This window comes from Hippoglossus hippoglossus, chromosome 3, assembly GCF_009819705.1.
Source record: "Hippoglossus hippoglossus isolate fHipHip1 chromosome 3, fHipHip1.pri, whole genome shotgun sequence".
Taxonomy (NCBI): domain Eukaryota; kingdom Metazoa; phylum Chordata; class Actinopteri; order Pleuronectiformes; family Pleuronectidae; genus Hippoglossus; species Hippoglossus hippoglossus.
In genome coordinates, this window is record NC_047153.1 from 8297846 (window position 1) to 8317699 (window position 19854).

At 41.7% G+C, this 19854-nt stretch overlaps 1 protein-coding gene across 5 annotated transcripts; it reads left to right on the top strand.

The window, feature by feature from the left end:
* The first annotated feature begins 1383 nt into the window (after positions 1-1383).
* LOC117759564 (immunoglobulin-like domain-containing receptor 2) lies at positions 1384-19197 on the top strand. Of its 5 annotated transcripts, XM_034581755.1 has the most exons (11): positions 1384-1539; positions 4895-5281; positions 8223-8342; positions 11955-12011; positions 14273-14419; positions 14530-14697; positions 14834-14962; positions 15347-15692; positions 15788-16523; positions 17734-17766; positions 18555-19197. In XM_034581755.1, exons 1-10 carry the CDS (start codon positions 1389-1391, stop codon positions 17764-17766), a joined length of 2274 nt encoding a protein of 757 aa, XP_034437646.1. In that variant the 5' UTR covers positions 1384-1388; the 3' UTR covers positions 18555-19197. The 5 variants fall into 5 exon arrangements, with proteins under 5 accessions (XP_034437646.1, XP_034437643.1, XP_034437645.1 ...); XM_034581752.1 differs by lacking the exon at positions 17734-17766; XM_034581754.1 differs by lacking the exon at positions 17734-17766 and having other exon boundaries at positions 15347-15688; positions 15784-16523.
* Positions 19198-19854: the final 657 nt, after the last annotated feature.

Below are 19854 nucleotides of genomic sequence, written 5' to 3' on the forward strand. Positions count from 1 at the left end.
GAATTTTGCATTTTGTTTTCAATATTTTTTCACGTTTCAGACTTTATTCTCCCGTTTCCCTCCATCACTGCCTCCGTCCATTGTCTCCACTAGAGCCTCTCACCCTTCTGAGTAAACTACCACAACTACTACAGGATATGTTGTCACTTGGATTTCAAAATAAGATGATAGGCATGATTTTAAGCACCTGATGTGACTGATGGCCAAAGCATTATTCAGACTTTACTTATCTTTACCTGAAACTGTCACTCTGTGAACAAACTTAATGTGTTCAGTATAATTATTTATAATCAATCTAAAAATAAAAGTAGTCTTATGCCCTCAGAGTTTAGTATTAGTAAATCACCATATACATTAAAACACCTCATCCTTCACTCTACTCACACAGACTTTTGGACCCTCATGAGCATATGTATGTATAATCTATTTACATGTAATATTTTTACTTTCCCTACATTGTTTGGTGCTGGGTCCACACTCGCTGGGTTCAATGGTAAAAACACATAACTTCATGTGTATGTATCTTCATACTTGGTGGATTATTTACATTAGGAGAGGAGGTGGGACTGATATTTGGATATATTTAAAAGCAAGTACTTATTTGTACTCAAGTAGAAAATGCGATGTGGTACTTCAGTACATTTTTGTCTATTTAGTTGTACTTTTAGTCTACACTGATAAGGTTTGAAGAGTCTACTTATATCAGCCAATAATTAATATGGCAATGCAAGTGTTTCCAATAGCATCATCTATAGCATTCTTAATTCAATTGAATGAGTCTGTATTATTCTTACTACTACTGTACTATATTTAGGAGCATGTACTTTAACCACACATGAATTTCATGGGTAATTTGTACTTTTACTTTTAATACTTTTAGGATATTTCAATGCAAGTACTTTTAATACTTAAAGGATCTTTAATAGCAAGTACTTTGTTAGTACTTTTATTTTCAGTAATTTTAGAATATTTTAAAGCAAGTACTATGCAAGTACTTTTATATTTAATACATTTAGGATATTTAAAAGCAAGTAATATGCAAGTACTTTTAAGACTTTAAGGATATTTAAAAGCAAGAACTCTGTAAATACTCTTACCTTTAATATTTTTTGAATATTTAAAAGCATGTACTAGGCAAGTACTTTTATCTAGTAGAAAGGTTAATGTGGTATTTTACTCAAGTATGTTTTTGTCTATTTAGTTGTACTTTTAATGAAGTAAAACTTTGAGTACTTCCTCCACCACTGCACACGACATGTCGATACTCTCTAATCGTTTTCTCTACGCTCATCGTCGCATTCACCGCGTGTGTCGACATAGCTTTTATTTTGAAACGTGCCGCTGGAAATACCGAGTTTTATTTTGGCGAGCTTGACCCTGGTCCCGTTATGTGTCAGTTTGTCGGGATGGAGAGAAACAGAGAAGAAGAAGAAGAAGAAGAGTCCGAACATCAGGAGGAAACTTTGGTGAAGTTCTCCCGCAGGATGAGTGAAATGCTCCTGACGCTGAAGTGGTGGATGTTTATCGCTTGTGTTTCAGGTAAGAGAAGAAGATGAAGATGAAGTGCAGCAGGTTGTTTAGCTTCGGTTTGACGTTCGGCTAACGTCTCCTCAGATGAACACACCAACCTGCTGCTTCATGATTGTTGGGGCCGATTCAACATTTAAACCAAAACTTTGATCCAACACGTGGATATTTATACGTTTTTAAATTCAGTGTTGGTGACGTCTCTTCACTTCTAAATCTCGGTCCTTCAGTCGTTCACTGCAGAAACGTGTGAATGTTTCTTTGTGCGGAGCTTCGGGCTCCACATTTAGTCATGTGTGAAAGAGCCACAGACTTTGGGGGGGGGGGGGGGGGGGGGGGGTTGTTGAGGATTAGCAGGTTTAACTTCTGACTGGTTTAACCACAGGTTGCTCAGTGCAGTGACAGTTTCCTCCACAGCTGCTGATACATTAAAAAGTACTTTTAATAATGGAAAAACACACAGTACATGCATGTAAAGTACCAGAGCAAGATTGGATCCTTTACTAGTTTGGTATAAAACAAGATAAGATAGAGTTATAAGTAATTATTAATGCCCTAAATAAAGAGTATGTATGTGCTTTAAAATTAATTTCAAAAGTCCTGATTGAATACATACATATGCATCCATCCATTCATCCATCAATCTTTTCATCCATCCATTTATTTATTCATCCATCTAACGATCCATCCAGCTATCCTTACATCCATCCCTCCATCCCTCCATCCATCTATCTATCTTTCCATAGATAAGATAAGATAAGACAGTATTTAAAAAGCCTTTAAGAAATCTTTATTTTCGTGAATACAAAATATTTCTATGCGATTTTAGCAAAAACTTTACTGGAAAATACAGTCTATGGGAAATCCCCTTAAATTGATCAGTCTTTTTAAATTGATCCATCCATCCATCCATTTGCTGGTGCTTATCCAGGTGCAGGTCATATTTATTATATGTAATTATTAATACCAAAAGCAGGGAAATAATTGGGGCTGGCCAGGAAAACAAGATCAATTGATCATCATTCATCTACCTCAGATTTGTAAAAGGTTTTGTTGTTTATCAAGTGTCCTTCTCTGCTCATAAAGAAGAGTTTAAAACCACAACCTTCACTCAGGAGCAATAATCAGTCTTTAAATACAAAAGAAATAATGTGACATGAAACATTTACTCTGCATTATCTTCTCAAGGACACTTAATATCCAAAGCAAAGTTTCTCTGTCCAATATTACAACAGTCGCCATCCTTCCATCCTCCTTCAGCTTTCATTTTCTCCTCTGGAGGAGGCTTCCTCACAAAACTAATAAAGCCTGGATCACCTGCAGCTTGTGATCCCAGTAAGACCAACCTCCTGGGTGTTTTTGTTCCAGTTGTTAGGAGTCAGAGACCAGTGATGTCCTCCCTGAGGAATTTCTGTTTCAATGAGCTTGATTTATCTTGGTCTGAAACGATGCCCCGGTTTTGTTTTTCTATCCGAAATCCACACCACTTCAGACCTTCAACTTTAACTGTAAAACCTAATTATCCTCAGATGACACAGAAGAAACATTTAAATACATTCCTACAATACCATAATCCACCTGTAACAAACAATAAATCATTGTATGCAGTGCTTACAATGGCATTATATATCCACTGGCTTTTAATTAACAATCTCTGTATATTTCATATTTTTCAGTTCAGCTATGTAAGCTGTAAATACCATACTGTACATGTGCAAGTAAAATAATCCTGCTTTTATTTTGAAATCTGCGTACTGACCTTGCAGTAAGTAACACTGTGCTCGATGTAGCTTATGTGTTTTTGATCAAATCCATCAGACATCAGGCAACAGAACATTATAACAGAGGGAAAACAAAATTCTGTGAACTGGCCTGGTCTTGATAAAGTGAAGCTGCCGCCCCCCCTCTCACAATTTACCTCATCCCTGTTCATTGGTGCAGTTCAGTCACACCTCCCACTGTTCAGCCTAAGAAATGCACACACAGCACCAGCATGTGCAGATGTTTCGGGGTGTGTGTGTGTGTGTTTGTGTGTGGGAGTGTTTTTTTCACATGGTCTTCTCTCCAGCGGGTGTTGATGTTGAACTGCCGAGTTGAGCTCCTGGTCATCATGTGACTCCGAGTACTGCGGCTTCAGAAGATCCAAAACAACCTCGGGTCAAACTCAGCTCACAGTCAGACTTCAGCAGCTGAAAGAGCCTGGGTTTTTATTATGTTAGGTTTCCACTTCAGTTTGTTTGTTGGTTGGTTTGTATGTTAGTTTGTTCTGTTAGTTAGAGATTTACACAGAAAACAACTGGATGGATTACAATGAACTTGGTGGTCAATTTTGGTACAGATCCGAATCAGGGGGCATATCCCAGAATTTTTTTCAGGCACATTTTGGTAATAATTATTAGGGTGTGAAATTTGGTGCAGCTTGATTGAATGTAATGGACTGTTGGGCCTTGGCGGAGGTATGTGCTCTACTGAGCCGCTCAAGTTTTACAATATATATCTTGTCAAACTTAAATGTTATTTCATTTCATTGCCGCTATAAGAAAAACAATATGCGAGCCTGTCTAGGTAGTTCGAACCCTGATATGTTTTAACTCACTAAAGAAAAAGACATTTCAATCTAATTCATAACAGGTATGCTTTCCATCAGGAGATGAGGGGAGCTCGTGGTTTATCAGCTATTTTTAAAGTGAGCAGACGAGGGCGGGTGTCAACTGAGCTTCTGAATCACCGCGTGTTGCTATTTGCTGCAGTCGTCCTTAATCCCCTTCATTACACATCCTCAGGTATTACTGCAACATGTTTTGGCTGCAAGGTCTGTGGTTTTCAAAGTCTGGCACCCTGCAGGCAAACATCGAGACAACGACAACCCCCCCACCAACAACTTGGCATCATTAAAATTATGCTAATGAGATGTTAGCAGTTCCTGTTTGCAATGCACCATGGGTTGTTCTGTCAGATACCACTGGGTTATTTTGAATCTAAAAATGATCTGAATCATCTTTCATTCAGATTTGTCTGAGCTATGACTCAGTGGACTACAAACTTTGACACAAATTATGGGACTTAAGGTTTTAAAGTACCTGAATTGCCTCCATAAGCTGCGTCACAGCCACTGCCTCTGCTTCAACTGTCGACTTTGTTGGTGAGGTGGTAAAATCATTGAGCAAAACTACTACATCTAACTTCCTGTTATTGTTAGTACCCCAACATGTCCCCTCTGACGCTCTGAGCCTCCTCAGAGTTCAACAAACACGAAGAATTAAATGATTATCAAGACTTACTTTTTATTTATTTATTTGTATTTATTTATTTTTCCATCTTTCACTTCACTGATCCTTTGTTATTGTCTTCTTATCTTCCTCCATAGGCGTCCTCCCTCCCTGCTGCTCGGGGGTCAACGTGTTTGTGAGGGATGAGAAGAGGTATGCCGTGCTGTTCCAGTCTGTGGTTCTGCCGTGTCAGTACACCAGTGTGTCCACGCAGATCCCCGTGGTTCAGTGGGTCTACAAGTCGTACTGCCGCGACCGCACGCGGGATTCCTTCAACTACCCCGACAGCATGGGTGGAGGCCTGGGAGGAGGCGGGCTGACGGGTGGGACCGGAGGAGCCGGTGGAGGGTACGAGTCGGGGATGACGGCAAACTACCTCGACTGCTCTGACAGCAGCCGGACGGTCCGAATGGTGGCCTCCATCTCTGGTGCCTCGATCACACTGTCAGAGTACTACAAGACCAGAGACATCTCCATCATCAACAGTAAGACTCCTGCAGCACTATGAAACAAGTCAGAAGGATTTTCAAAGTTTGAGTGTGTCTAGTTTACTGCATAAAAGAAGCATAGCACCCTCTCTGTTTTCTTTTTGTAACATATTGATTGAACTAATGCTCTGGATTCTTCTGCTGCCAAAGCCTGGCAAGTTTTGTGAAAGCCATAAATCATTGGCTCACCCTCCCCCCAGATTCCAGATTAAATGCCCAAACTCTGAGAGATTCTATGCACATGTAAGGGAGGTATGAGGCGCGTGATTTAGAGGCTTTACTGTACACTTTACTGAGCTTTCAGAACAATCAGGTTACATAAGTCAGAAGAAACGATTTAATATACCCACCATCAACAGTTGTTAGCTAATGCTACTGGAGAAGAAATAAAAGGACAGGACTCATATTATTCCAATCAGAAATAACTAATCAACTATGAGTATTTTCTTAATAAGTGGAAAGTAGAAAACTACTTTACAAGTAGAGACCATGTGTTGGACTCAGTCCACAGAAACATGAAGCTGCACCACCACTGCTGCACCAGGAGCTGTTCACCTGTTTATTCAAGTTCAATGAAGCTGGACTCAGAACGCAGAAATCCGAACTGGGGAATCCGCTGTTGTCGACACTGTACTTCCTTTGACCTTTAACAACACACGTGAAAAGTGAAAACCCGATAAGATGAAAGGTACTCGAGCTATGCTATGATTATTGTTGTTTATATATGTAGTATTGTAAAGTGTTCTTGGCTGTTTAGAAAGGCGCCACAAAATAAAATGCATGTTATTATTTATTAAGATGCTATCAAAAAGTATTATAGATTATCATTGACAACTGCATCTTAATAATAATCTTGAAAAGGAATTACCTTCAACTAGGATTATAAAACTGAATTTTACGTATATTTATATATTTTCACACTGTACCAGTAGAGATTTGTATTTGTATTGGCACTTTCATTATGTCAGCTGATAAGTAACACAAGGTCAGTGCCATCATTATAAAAGTTTGTCGTCCATTAAGCAATAACAAGGTTATTTTTCAATTAGCAGACTGGGGGGAGGAGCTTGTTCAGGTCTATTAATAAATAAATCTGTCAAGCTTATAAATATTTCAGCAGTTTACCACAGATTAAGCACAGGAATTCACTCTGATGCCATCCCTCTCTCCTGAGGTCTACACTTCCTTACAGTCTTACCATTGTGCCTTTAGAAGATCATCTAAGGAACACTGCTGTGCATATATGCGTGTGTGTGTGTGTGTGTGTGCGCGCGGGACAGAGTGGCAGCCTTGTTTGCGGGCCTCGGATTTATGGAGCTCTAACTCTGGCTGAAGAATCGACCTTCTCTTCACCAGCCAGGAACACAGACAAAAGAAACGGGTTTTCATGCTGTCCCGCCATTCATCTCCACCTCTCACTCCCACCGTTCTGATGTACTTCAATGTCTCGCTTTTATTTTTACTCTCTAGATCTCTTCACATCCCACCATCCACACAGTCAGTTGTCTCACTGTAGGCTCTTTTCTTTCTTCTCTTTTCCCCATCCTACTCCACCTCCCGTCCTCAAACAGGTCAGTGTAGAGATGTTGTAAATGGATGAAAATATCTCAGACTATGTTCCTTTTAGAGACGCCCAGTCATCCATACTCATGTAATCCTATTCAGGGTCGCAGGGAGGCTGCTGGAGTCCGTCCCAGCATGCACTTGGCGGAGGGGGTGGGGGTTCTGTTAATCACATGGCTAACACACACACACACACTCACTTACACTTATTTATTTATTTTTAAAAGTTGGCAGATGTGTGAGGAAAGATAGAATGAATCAAGGGAAACCAACAGGACATGTTTGATTTTATCATAAAGTTGCTTTAAAGTAAATCAAATAAAACTTTGTTTGCCGCATGAGTGGAGGTGTCACTTTGTTGAAAGTGAGACTGGTCACTGTGGTGCGGCCTGATCTCTCCTACCCTTTCCTCGGCTAACAGGAAAAGGAAGTGAATTATACAACCCATTTCCTCTCTGCTGTATTTATACGTGTGACCCCCCCCCCCCCCCCCCCTCACAATGGAGTCAGCAGCCCAGCATTGTCTCCAGTGTTCAGCTCTTGGGCCAAACTATTTTGGTATTTTGTTATTTATGGCTTAAAAACTTGCTTCAGCAAATGAAAAATGTCTGATAGTTTATTTTTTGTTTATCCAAAAGTATATGGACACTTTTTTATAGACCGTATATGGAGATGGATGATATGATGGCTCCCCAAAAGCAGACAAAGTGTCTTGATCGCCTCCTGGTGGCTGCCTGCAGTATAGGTCATAATCCCTGCCTCCTTCATGTTAGCAGACGGGACATGGACCAAATTAAATGATGATTATTTCCTTTTTCTGGTTAGTTTTGTTCCAATTAGTTATTTGATTCCATAAAAAGGGTGTGAAACATCATGATTGACACTTGAGACTGGCTTGCCATTGGTCGAGCATGTGTATCGACTCGACTCCATCCTCCAAATGGCTAGTCAGTTTTTTGGAGTTTGCTTTAGAAGAATTCACCAGTGAGACCCCTGATTTTAACCACATCCAAAACCTTTAGAATGAACTGGAATTTTCAGGCCTTGTCACCCAACATCACTGGTTTACCTCACCACTGCTCTTCTAGCTGAATGGAAGCAAATCCCTGCTTTCAGACTTTGAAAGTCTTGTGGAAAGATTTTGCAATGAGACAATCACATATGAGTGTAATACTTGTGTTGTCATATACTTTTAGACACTGCTTGAATGTTTCTGGAAACATGTTGAAAGTTATAAGATAAGTTTTCTTATCTTCACCACCATTTGTTTTCTATTATTTCACCTCTGTATTTCACTTTTTTTCCCAGCAGCTTGAAACAATGAGTTGTTAAGATTTAGTTTCTCATTTTTAACTTCTTTCTTTTTCTCATGCAGAGGCAGACCTGCGGATAGGAGAGGTCCAGTGGGGAGACAGTGGAGTTTACATCTGCAAAGTGGTTATATCTGACGATCTCGAGGGTCAGAACGAAGCCCCTGTGGAGCTGCTGGTTCTGGGTAAGGTGCCACTATAGTTTTCCAACATGTTTATTGCAGAGAATTTTGTAATGAAAAAAAATCCCCCTAAAAGCTCGGTCACACTTGGTCTTTGCACCAAAACCTGCCAATTTGAATGGTCGACCAACTGAAACACTATGTTCCTGAGTTCCTGACCCCAGCGACGTCCTATCACCGCTAGAAACAATGATTGGCAGACTACACACTACAGTATCTCTTTCATAGGAATTCCTCCACACACATCATTAACGCTGAATTATATTTTACATTAGAAGGCTTTTATGAACTATTCATCACTGACAGCACAATACAAGCTGATTAATGAGCTGATTTATAACAGTGGCACTTCGTGGATACTCTCGTCACAGCTTTCACTCATACTGTCGGTTAATGGATAGAGCTAGGTGATGAAACTTGCGTGTGTGTGTGTGTGTGTGTGTGTGTGTGTGTGTGTGTGTGTGTGTGTATTCTCTGTCCCCTGTCATAAAAGTGTCTGTAGTGTGTTGTGTTACAGTGATAGTGTACTTTTCTGTGTTCAGTTACAACAAATATTTCCATGACAACGACTGAGAGACTGTGCAGCTCTCTGTGCCCTAATTCACTCTGAGGCTGAACTTTTGTTTGGCTGGCACTCAGAGACTTATGTGTATGCACAAAAAGACACACACACACACACACATTACACAAATACTCGAGCAAGTACTGGATAATAAGCTACAGTGAGGAAACACTTGAGTGTGTTCTGAATCCTGTTTAAGTTAATGATAAAGATAGGATACTACAGCCAAATAAGATTGCTTAATTTTCCTGCATTAGTCGCCCTTTGCAGTCCTCAGCCTGGCATGAGTGACACTAAATCCACCTTGTTTAGCTAATATAGCATGTGAGGCACTTGTTGTGTTTCCATAACAACAGTTGGGGCCACAGCAAATGGATCGGGGGGCTCCTTTGTCTTTTAAGGGAATGGCTTCACAGAAAAGGAGACGGGGAAGATTTAATGACGTGGGGGGAGGGCCAGCAGAGCGTGGTGATACAAAAGAGGTGGGTCGACACCATGTGAGGCACTCCACCGATGTGGACGTCTGAGATCTCAGTGGCTGATTAAAATAAATATTTAAAATATCTGCTTCTCTCCTGTCTACCTTTAAACTTCATTTTCATAGTGCAGAAGCTACTTTCCAGGTTAATCGTTTCATTCGTGCTGTCAACCATTGGAAAAATATGTTTTAATACTTTTACTTTACTTAACATTTAAAATCTAACAAAGAGTGTAGGAGACATTATTGTATGACTTGTAATCTTTATGAATCCATCCTGTAATTTTAGAATCAATACAATTAATAAAAAAAAATGATATCTCTTTGATCACTTAGATAGGGAAACCTCTTTAGGTCACCATTTTGTCGATAAAAGTTCAATAAAATATTATAGATGATAGATGGCATAAACGTAAAGTAATATCTGGACCCTGGGGAGGTCACATGTTACCTGGACAGATATTTTGTTTTTGTTTTTGAGCCTACTCCCTCTTGTGGAGCTCTGGGGGGAGTAAACGTGCTGTCTAGAGTAAAAACGTAACCCCAGACATATTTAAAAGCAAATCTTGGTGAATCACCAGCCTGCAGGCAAATTCATGAGCAAGTGGGAACATCTCAAGTAAGCTGCCTTCCACGGCTTCAGCAGGAGGGAGACGGAGGACAAAAACAACAGATAAATACCAAATGAAAGATGCCTCAAATGTACAGAGGCACACAATGCAACTTTCTACACTCATCTGTTGTTGGGTTCATGTGAAGATGCAGCTGCTTCTCAGTGAACTTAAATAGTTTTCTTTTGTTTTCACACCCAGCAAAGAACACGTTTAGCCTTCCAGACAGATACTAAAGTGAGGTATGTGCAGTCAGACCAGAGCCAGGCCGAACAGATCCAGTCCAGCTTCTTCTCTGCTTCTCCAGTCCTTCTCTTCATAGCTTTAATACTCCTTTTCCTCCTCTTCAGCATAATCACACTTGTCAGTGGCCAAACACCAGTATCTTGTTCTCTTTTCACAAAGCTTCAGCTCACAAGGTCAGGGTGGAAATATGCACCCAAACAAAGCACACCCATGCACATTTTTGCACCAGCCTGTGCTACACTGCCCTTGATCTATCATCCTAATGTTTCATCTGCTGACCTCGTGTGGAGTCCTTTACTGCGGCCTTAAAAAGAAAAAGTGAGACGAGAAAGACACAACAGTGGAACGATGCCAGGTTTTGGGAATTTATGTTTCGCTTTTCTTTTTTCCGAAAACAGATATTTATATCTTGAAGAAATCGATTTTGATGATTTAAAATTGCAAAACCTTTTAGACTTAGTTTTCTTTACTTTATAGACAACTAAATAAATAAGAGACATATTCTTAATGGATTTATGGTGAGGGTTGGGGTTCAAAAAGCTTTGTAATGCCTGTGATCAAAAGTCACAACAACAGAATTTTTTTGATCTGGAACACTCAGACAAAGGGTGGAACCTGGGTAGAGCATGCAGGAGGCAGGACGTGACGTATAAGTCCAGCTGCAGGGATCGTGCCTTTTGTTTACTGTCTGCCCTTATCGCCCTAAAAGCTCTTGAATCTTGTTTTCTTTCCAAGTGGACATCTTCGTCAGCTCCTCTTTTTCATCCTGAGATATTTGTATTCTTCCAGTTTCACGTCGGCCGTGTGCTAGAAAAGTCATCAACACGCCCACTTGTGCGTTGTGAATTTTCCAGTGTACTGGTCGTCGTGGAATGATGTAACACAGAGATGTGCCTTTTCATTCACAAACAGTCAGAGTACAATGAGCAGCTTGAATAGAGCCCATTCAGACTAATGTCTCAGTGTTGACGTTCATTCTACAACTGTAATGAGAAAAGCGACGATGGCAGCGATAAATGAGAAGCCTGCTAACATACCTGAATATTTTACACATTGGTCTTTGCTAAAATATATGAAGGAGAAATTTAGAGATTTAGAGAAAGAGTATTTTAAAGATCTAATGTTCTCATCCTGGAGTCAATGTCTTCAGTGGTCGGACTAGAGAGAGACACAGAAATAGATTCAGGAACAAACAGCTTATCTGCAGTTTGTTTACATTTTTTTTGTACGAGGAATGTTTCCATCTGTGATTTTTGCAGCTCTGCGTGTAACATTACTCACAGCACCTGCCTGTTTGTCATGTTATTATCATGAGAATGATTCATGTTCCAGTCGGTCTTCTCATCAGACAGATAACCACACAGCCTTGAAGATGCAAAATCTCAATCAATCTGCTGATCACTCTGATATGAGGACACACTGGAACAAAATCAGAACGTCCTCTGGTGCATGCTGCTGTTGACCTGCCTACTCTTTCTTTTTCTCATTTTCTCCAAGTGTCTCTCTTTGTTTTTGTCTTCCTTATCTTCTCGTGCATGCTGTGGCAGCAGTAAATTTCTTTGAATCAGCCATTCCGAATTACATCGAGCCAATTTCCTCCTCTCCTCTCTTTTCTCTAATCTGCTCTTGTCACCTCTCCTCTCTCTCCTCTCCTCTCCTCTTTTTTGCCCTTGTCACCTCTCCTTTCCTCTCGTCACCTCTGCTCTGTCTCTCTCCAGGTTTCTCAGGTGTGCCTGAAGATCTGCTGCCCGACTTTGATTTGAAGATTATGCCAGGTAGGGGCATAATGTGTCCTCACCCTCACCTGGTTTCTTCCATTCATACTAACCCCATCCGCTGCTCTAACCAATTAATCATTTAGATGGTAGAGATTTAGAGATGTAGTTTCTGTGCTAACAGCTCTGTCACTGTCTAACCCATCCTCCTTTCAGCAAACTAGAATAGCTCTCAGTAGAGCACATACCTCAACCAAGGCCCAACCTTTTATTCAGTCAAGCTGCACCATGTTACACACACTCAGATATCAGTCCCTTGGTATGGCGGGGTTTTATCATCAAGATCCATACATTAGTTCTTGAGAAATTACACAAAAATCTCTAAATTTTAAAGAAATTGAGAAGAAATTCCTGGATCAAATAAAACTAATACAAATCAACTCAAACTAATACAACTTAGTGGGTTCTTCCTTGGCTCATACCCCACCCTTCCACCAAGTCTCAAGAAAATCAGTTAGGTAGTTTTTTAGTAGTGACCCTTCTAACAGACACACAGCAACGAAAACCTAACCTACATGTCAGAGGTAATAATGTAAAAGGTGTTTCAGAGACTTCAGAGATGTTGTTGCTCAGCACTCGTCAGATTATGAGCTGGCTGTTGCTCCCACTAAGATGAGCTGTGCTGGAAAACAGCTATTATGGTCATTACAGTTATTTATGTTTGTGGTGAACGTGTCATCGTTTGGTAAATGAGGAGGGAGGGAGTTTTGTTAATGTCACATCAAATTCCTGTCATACTTTTTAAGTTATCACAAAGAGTGTGGGAAAGGATAAAGGAATGGATGGTTTGGAAATGACCCCCGATAATGAATCACTGAGCCAATGGTTAGTGTGAGCTTATCTCTACAGTTAGTGTTGCATTAGCGCATGATGTTGTCCACATCAACTCCCACAGTGCTCTGTGTGTGTGTGTGTGTGTGTGTGTGTGTGTGTGTGTGTGTGTGTGTCTGTGTGTCTGTGTGTGTGTGTGTATCACATTACCATCTTATTCGTTGTAACAGACAAACCTTTAGTATCTCTCAGAGCAGCATAAACTGTCCTTTTCCTTCCTGTAGCAAAAACAGGCTTCCCGTGTGTGTATGTTTGTTTTTGAGTCTGTGCGTGTGTGTGTGTGTGTGTGTGTGTGTGTGTGTGTGTGTGTGTGTGTGTGTGTGTGTGTGTGTGTGTGTGTGTGTGTGTGTGTGTGCATGAGGGACATTACATTGTTAACGTTTCCTTATCTGCCTTCTCCTTCCCTTTCCTTTGCTTTGTCCCTGTAGACAGATAAATGTAGTTTATCGGATCTACTTTCTTTATCACCTCTACCGTCTGATAGTCTTATTTGCGTGTTTTGTTAAACTCACATTCTGGTTAAGGTTTCATTTGTTCTGATTTGTTACATATAAAAGTAAAAAAAAAAAAGACTCTTAATAACAGAAGGCTTACTCCTCTCCCTCGCTGACGTCCCATAACTTCACCGTCACACAGACGGATTTCTCAGTGGGTTAAAACCCGTCACAACATCCTTGTTCTACAGGAAATGCATCACATTGAGGAAGAAAGGATGCCGTGCCATCTGGCTTTCAGTTTTTGTGCACTCAGGGAATAATATGTTCAAATATTTATTTTCTTTTGGTCAAATTTTGGTTATTAACCTCATTTATCTCTTTATATGTTAGTACATCTGAAGCTCCCATGCTGAAATGAAGCTTGAAAGAAATAAAAAGTAAATAAAGAACCAAGTTTCGTGTTAATCCGACGGGTTGTTTTTGTGTAACCCTGCTAACAATCAAACAAACAAGTGCAGATACAAACAACCTCCTCGGTGGAGGTCATAATAAAACGTTACGTGCCTCAAGGGGAGGGAGCTTTGTTAAATCAGAGAAATTTATCGAAGTCACTTGAGGGCAGCGTCATTTGGGTTTAAAGCAATGAGGTTATCAGACTTCTGTAGCTCGCTCCTCATCACTGCCTGGGGCTAACGGCCTGATGGTTACATAGCCGCTACGAGCACAGCATCTCCACATCTCCGAACAAACGTGTTGCATTGTGGTTAATGTAGGCATTGGATTTTAACTCAGAAGAATGTGTGGAAAACACAGATATATGTTCATGGTTCTGCTACTGTTTGTTTTTTTAATTGAGTCCAACAGTGTTGCAGAAGTGTGGTGCTTTAACACAAGCCATGTGTGACAAGTAAATCTTTGCCTGTATGACTTGTTTTTATGTGTGTGTTTTTTACGTGTGTTTTATGCAGGATTGTGTGTTGTGTGTACTTCCAGAGTGGGTGTTTGTGGCGTCGGTGGCTCTGGGCAGTGTGTTATTCCTGCTGTTGTTTGGCGTTTGTTGGTGTCAGTGTTGTCCTCACTCCTGCTGCTGCTACGTCAGCTGCTGGTGCTGCCCCGACACATGCTGCTGCCCCAGACACCGTGAGTATGAACACACACACACATACACACACACGGAGGTTATACAAGCACCGTCTGAAAGAAGTGTTTCTATGAAACGTCTTACTGGGTTTGTGTTGCTCTTTTTTTAGTGTATGAGGCAGGTAAGGGTATAAAGACGGGAACGTCCACCCCTCAGTCACCTGTCTACCCTCCATACTTCGTCTCTGGTGTCCCGACCATGGTACCCATCGCTCCTCCCTCCCTAGTGAGCCAGATGTCTTCTGCCCCCCCTTCAGACGGCAGCCTACTCACAGCAAGTGAGGTCTTACTCTTTATTTGCGAGTGAATATGTGTTTTAAAAATTACTGAACAAAGAAAATAGTCCCAGTAAATGCGCACACACAAAGACAAACAGAGATTTCCTATGCTGATGGGTCAAGTGTGTATCTCCAGTGCCGATGCATGCTGTAGGGATTCCCTACCGCGTGCCGTCACCTCAGGATCAGGACTCTCTCAGGGTGCTACAGTATGTAGAGAAACAGCTGGCTCACTTCAACCCCTCCAGATCCGTCAGCCACCAGTGTAAGCTGCATGAAACCGTCCCGGGGTTTTCCTCTCTCAAGGATCTGTCCAGATTTGTCAATAAATGGCGATGGATAGAGATTGCATGCTCTACTGTACATTCTGCTGATTGTGTCTTTTGGGCCTTTTGATTCTCTTCAGCCTGTCTTGGCACGCCTCTCTGCACTCAAGCTTCCTGCATATTGAATTTCCTGTAGTTCAGACGTGATACAGTAGCGGGTCTGCATGCCTACTTACCTGAAGGTTTTAACAATTCTCACTCTGACACTTTTTAATTTCATGTGGACTTTGACTTAATCTGCAGTGTCTTCCTTTAAAAAAAAAAAGTTGAATTCTCTCTTCAATCTTTCTTTATTGATGAGTAACTTTACTTCACCTGTTCAGCCTGCAGTCTGTCCGAGCTGAGCTCTCTCCACGAGGGAGAAACAGGCTTCCGCCAAACATACAGAAACATCCAGAAAAAGGCTCTGCCCGCCATCCCTGACCACGACCCCCTGCCTGAACCCCAACGCTACCGTGACAACCGCAGCCCGGAGCCACAGCGTTACCGTGACAACCACACTTCACCCCAGCGGCATCGTGATAACCCCAATCCAGAGCCCCGGCGGTGCCAGGAAGAGCCTATTCCTCCGAGACGCTACAGCGACGATCCTCCGTCCTCCTCACCAACGCGCAGGCCTGGACGCAGCCAACATCAGCAGAACCACAGCGACGAGGAGAACCGCAACAGGTACAGACATCTTTGAATGCCCAGTTTCTGTCCACACACCCTTACAAACATACTTGTCACTCTGTCCTCTCTTGGTCTCGGGCTGTGTTTTGCAGGTGGAACCCTCGTTCAGAGCATCTGCACAGAAAGTCGTACCGCTCGGCAGGACGCACCGGCTCACTGGACGAGCTGGAGGAGTTTGCTTCTTGCTACAAGCAGAGAGGAAGGGGAGGAGCAGAGAAGACGGAAGAAGACCGAGGACACTATGAGATGGAGTTTCTGGAGTCTAATCGATATCCTTCCTACCGTGATTGTCCAGCACAACATTACTACAATGATGAAAATGAGCTGGAAGACAACAGGGATCATGAAGATCATCCCAGATGGAGCAGGAAAAATGGACACAACATAAGTCCACTTCCTTCACCCACAAAGAGGAGGGGCACTTGGGACAGTGATCGTCCTCCTCCTCCTCCTCCCAGAGTCAGTCCTCCATCGACTTCCTCTCAAGAGAAGGACTATGATGGCACATTCCTGAACAGCCTGCTGGATCGAAAGGCTAAGTTGCGTGGGGTCGGCCAGGGGAAGAGTGGGGCCCGGGGTGAGGAAGATTCAGACACACCCTCGAAGGGCAGCTCGAAAAAGAGCAGCGGGGAATCCAGTCGGCACTGCAGCCGCTCGCCCAGTAACAGGCCTGAGGCAGATTCACTGCCTCCTTACTCGGACACAGAGCGAAGCAGGTCTGACAGGCCATCACCACGGCCTCCCCCCGCAAACACTCGCTCCCCTCAACCTCCTACCCTCTCCCTGCCCAGCCACAGAGAGGAACCCAGAGACAAGTCCCGGAAAGTGGTGAGTTACATTTAAACCTATGAATTATTGGTAGGATTGTTCGCTAATTTACAGCAAGTGCAGTGAGTAGAATTTAGTGAGCAGCGTCTTCTCTTGGAATGAAAAACTCATTTTAGATTTGTAATCAATGAAAATATTTGCTAACACTTGGCTAACTACAGAGAATTTAACACCCAGTTTGTTTTTTTTCAAGCTTTTAAAATATCTCCTGGGTCATTTCCACCAAACAAACTTCCCCAGGGGCCCATGAACCTTTTGAGGAACTCAGGAGCTAAACCTGTGTTTCAACCAGAGGAACTGGGGATTAAATACAAATGAATCAATGAAGTCTCAGTGCCAGGATGGAACTATCCGATGATTTAGAAACTATCATAGCAAAGCAAGAAAGTACTGTCATGTCCTGTTTAGTAACATTAAAAATAACGTTATCTTGTTTTCTTCATTAGAGAGACTGAGAGAAGCAGCAGTGATGAGATAAGAAAGAAACAAAAAAAAACAAGATAAAAACTTGATTTGATGATTGAATAATAAAACACTCAGCAGGTCGTCCACAGTAAAAAACATGTATCAGTCCTGTAAAATGGAATACAAAGAAACAGGATGACTCCGGATGGCTCATCAGTCAACACCATAGACTGTGAGTCTCCACTTCCTTTCTCTATCCAGAAATGAAATATCCCGGATATGAACGGCCATTTCGCGCCAAGTCTACTGCAAAATAAAGATTTGGAGATGGAGCCCACATGAACATACGTCAGGAACCATGTCAGAATAATTTATTGAACGTGAACTTGTCCCATCTATTAACATGGAGGAGGTTCATGACCTGTACTGCAGCCTGCCGCCATTTTCAGAGAGCTCCCGTGTCGTACATCTTTACATACGGCCTAAGGTCAACACCCCTCGAAATAAATGAAACAAAAAGATCAAGTGTCGACCTCCAAACACATTTTAGGCTCCACAATTTTCATGAACCTGCACCTTGAGAGTGATCATGTTATTAGGATTATGGCACACTTCTTTTTTTGTTCAATTTTCAAGAGCATGGAGGGGGGGCTCGAAATAGATTATACTGAGAATATGACATATTTTAAACCTGTTGTGATTAAAACTATTAACATCTGGGCTCTGATGTTGAGAAACTCTGACATTGCAGTGTGAATAAGGTTTGTAGGACCGACAGTAAGTGTTGTTGTTGTACTTTTGACAGGTCAGGTTCAGAAGCTACCAGAGTGAAAACTAGGTAGAAGACTGTTCTGTATCCAACTACTCTCCATAACAATCATAACCGGTTGTGTCCTCCCTCACAGACCTGGGTCAAAATGGTTTTCAACACCAAAGACTTCCTGAACAACATTACCTCATTTATCAGTAGGGGTGGGAATCCCAGATTAACTCACAATACAATACGCGATACATGGCCCATGATAGCGTTAATATCCCGATACAGCGATTCTGTGATAATCGATACATTGTTGGACATATAACAATACATCACATTATCTGTTTAACGAAAGAAAAATGCCGCCACAGAGGTAAATTGCTGGTTTTGTGTATGTTTCACCGAGTTTGACACAAAACGAGGTTAAAGAGTGCAGAAATAAGTGCCCTAAGTTATCTTAAGGCCTTTTTAGTCTTTAACAAACGATGTCCACTTGCGCCATCATTCCAATGTAAAATTGCCATAAACTGGTAAAAGTCCAAACTATATAACAAAATATCGATATTTGCCGCTAGTAAATTGATAATCATATCTCACGAGTCAGGTTGGCGATATATTACTGTATCGCTATTTTGTCCCACCCCTATTCAGCAGTTTCCTGCCCTCGAGCAAAAAATCTGCAAATAATTAGAAAAAAAGTTGAAAGTCGCAGTTTGTCCCAGGTTCTAGTTCATCACAATAACCTCCTCTGGCTAATGTCCACTGCCTCTGCACTGTCTCACTCCACTGAACACATAATGCTTTAATATTTTTTTGTGTTTACTCTGCTGTTGTTTTAATGGCTCACCCTTTTTTTTAATCACCCCCAGAGCACCCTCCTCAGCCGAGACTCCCTCATCGTCTGATCGACTGACGGCCACAGAGACTGAAGTCTCGGAGCAGACGCAGCAAACGGCCATGACACCGGAGGGGGAGCGGCACGTCCGCTGATCAGAGATGATGGATTTGCCTGGAGTGTGGAAAGCTGAATCAGTGAATGAAGCAACGAACAGATACACTTTTATTATCGAGACTGTCACTGTGGCTTTCCTCGCGTGACGTCACCGAGTGATGAGGTCACTGCGCTCTGTTTCTGTCACCAACTGCCTCTCATATATCTCAGCTGGACTAACACTGAACCCGGGGGGGGGGGGTGTACGACCTGGACCGTCCCTCCGAGCAGGACAATGTCTGTCTTCCCTCATCTCGCTGCAAGACGCTCTGACTTTTCTTTACGCTTCGAGCACAATGAGTTCATTCATTTCAATTTGATGAGATATCTGCATTTAAAAAGCTCAACTGTAGCATCAACACCATTATTGTAGAGTTGACTTCAGTTGTTTGACAACACACGCTCTGCGTCATTCAGTCATATATTCAGACACAGACCCAACTGATTCAGAGACTTAAATGTCAACTAAAGCTGGAAGTAGCAGCCAACATGATCTTATGTTAATATGATGTGTATCTACCGGTGGGGGGGGGGTTACTCTACTTCACCTCATGGTGAAGTAGAGTAACCCCGAAAAAAATATTTTAATACTGACAGTGAACCAAATGTCTTGTGTTGCATCCGAAAGGTGTTTCTGGTGTTGACAAATTATCCTCCGACGGTGCAGTTCACCATCAGCTCAATGTTGACTTTGGGCATCTTTCAACTTATTGTTGTTTTTATTATGACCCAAAACGTTTATGTCTCTGCCCACAGTTTTCTTCAGTGTTGTTTCCCACTGCAGTGGCACAGGGTTTCAGCAACAAGCCCTTATAAACTCACTGCAGCTCTACACCAAAGGGAAGACAACAGACACTGTTGGAGAGTAGCTGAAATCAGAGGAGCATTTAGAAACAGTCTTATATATCCGTTTCACCTAAAAGTTGTTGGGAGACTAAAGGAAAGTTAACAAGGACAATTTTTGACTGAAATTTGAGCCCGGACGATTTATTGCCGATATGAGCCTTTTCTCGGACATATAGTATCGGCGATATGCGCTAATATGAAAACTTTTATTTTACAGGATAAACAATGCAGATATTATGTGCACTTATGTTTACATTTCACGAAGAAATATTTTCTTAATTCATGTTTTATATATTTGGTTGTATTTGTGTTTTCTTTTCATTTATAGTTAT

Bases quoted from the DNA above. Each gene is read 5' to 3' on its own strand.
- LOC117759564 (XM_034581752.1), top strand. From the start codon at position 1,389: ATGTGTCAGTTTGTCGGGATGGAGAGAAACAGAGAAGAAGAAGAAGAA. The intron at 8,343-11,954 runs GTAAGGTGCCAC...GTCTCTCTCCAG, and splicing joins TGTGGAGCTGCTGGTTCTGG to GTTTCTCAGGTGTGCCTGAA. The intron at 14,963-15,346 runs GTAAGCTGCATG...TCACCTGTTCAG, and splicing joins CAGATCCGTCAGCCACCAGT to CCTGCAGTCTGTCCGAGCTG.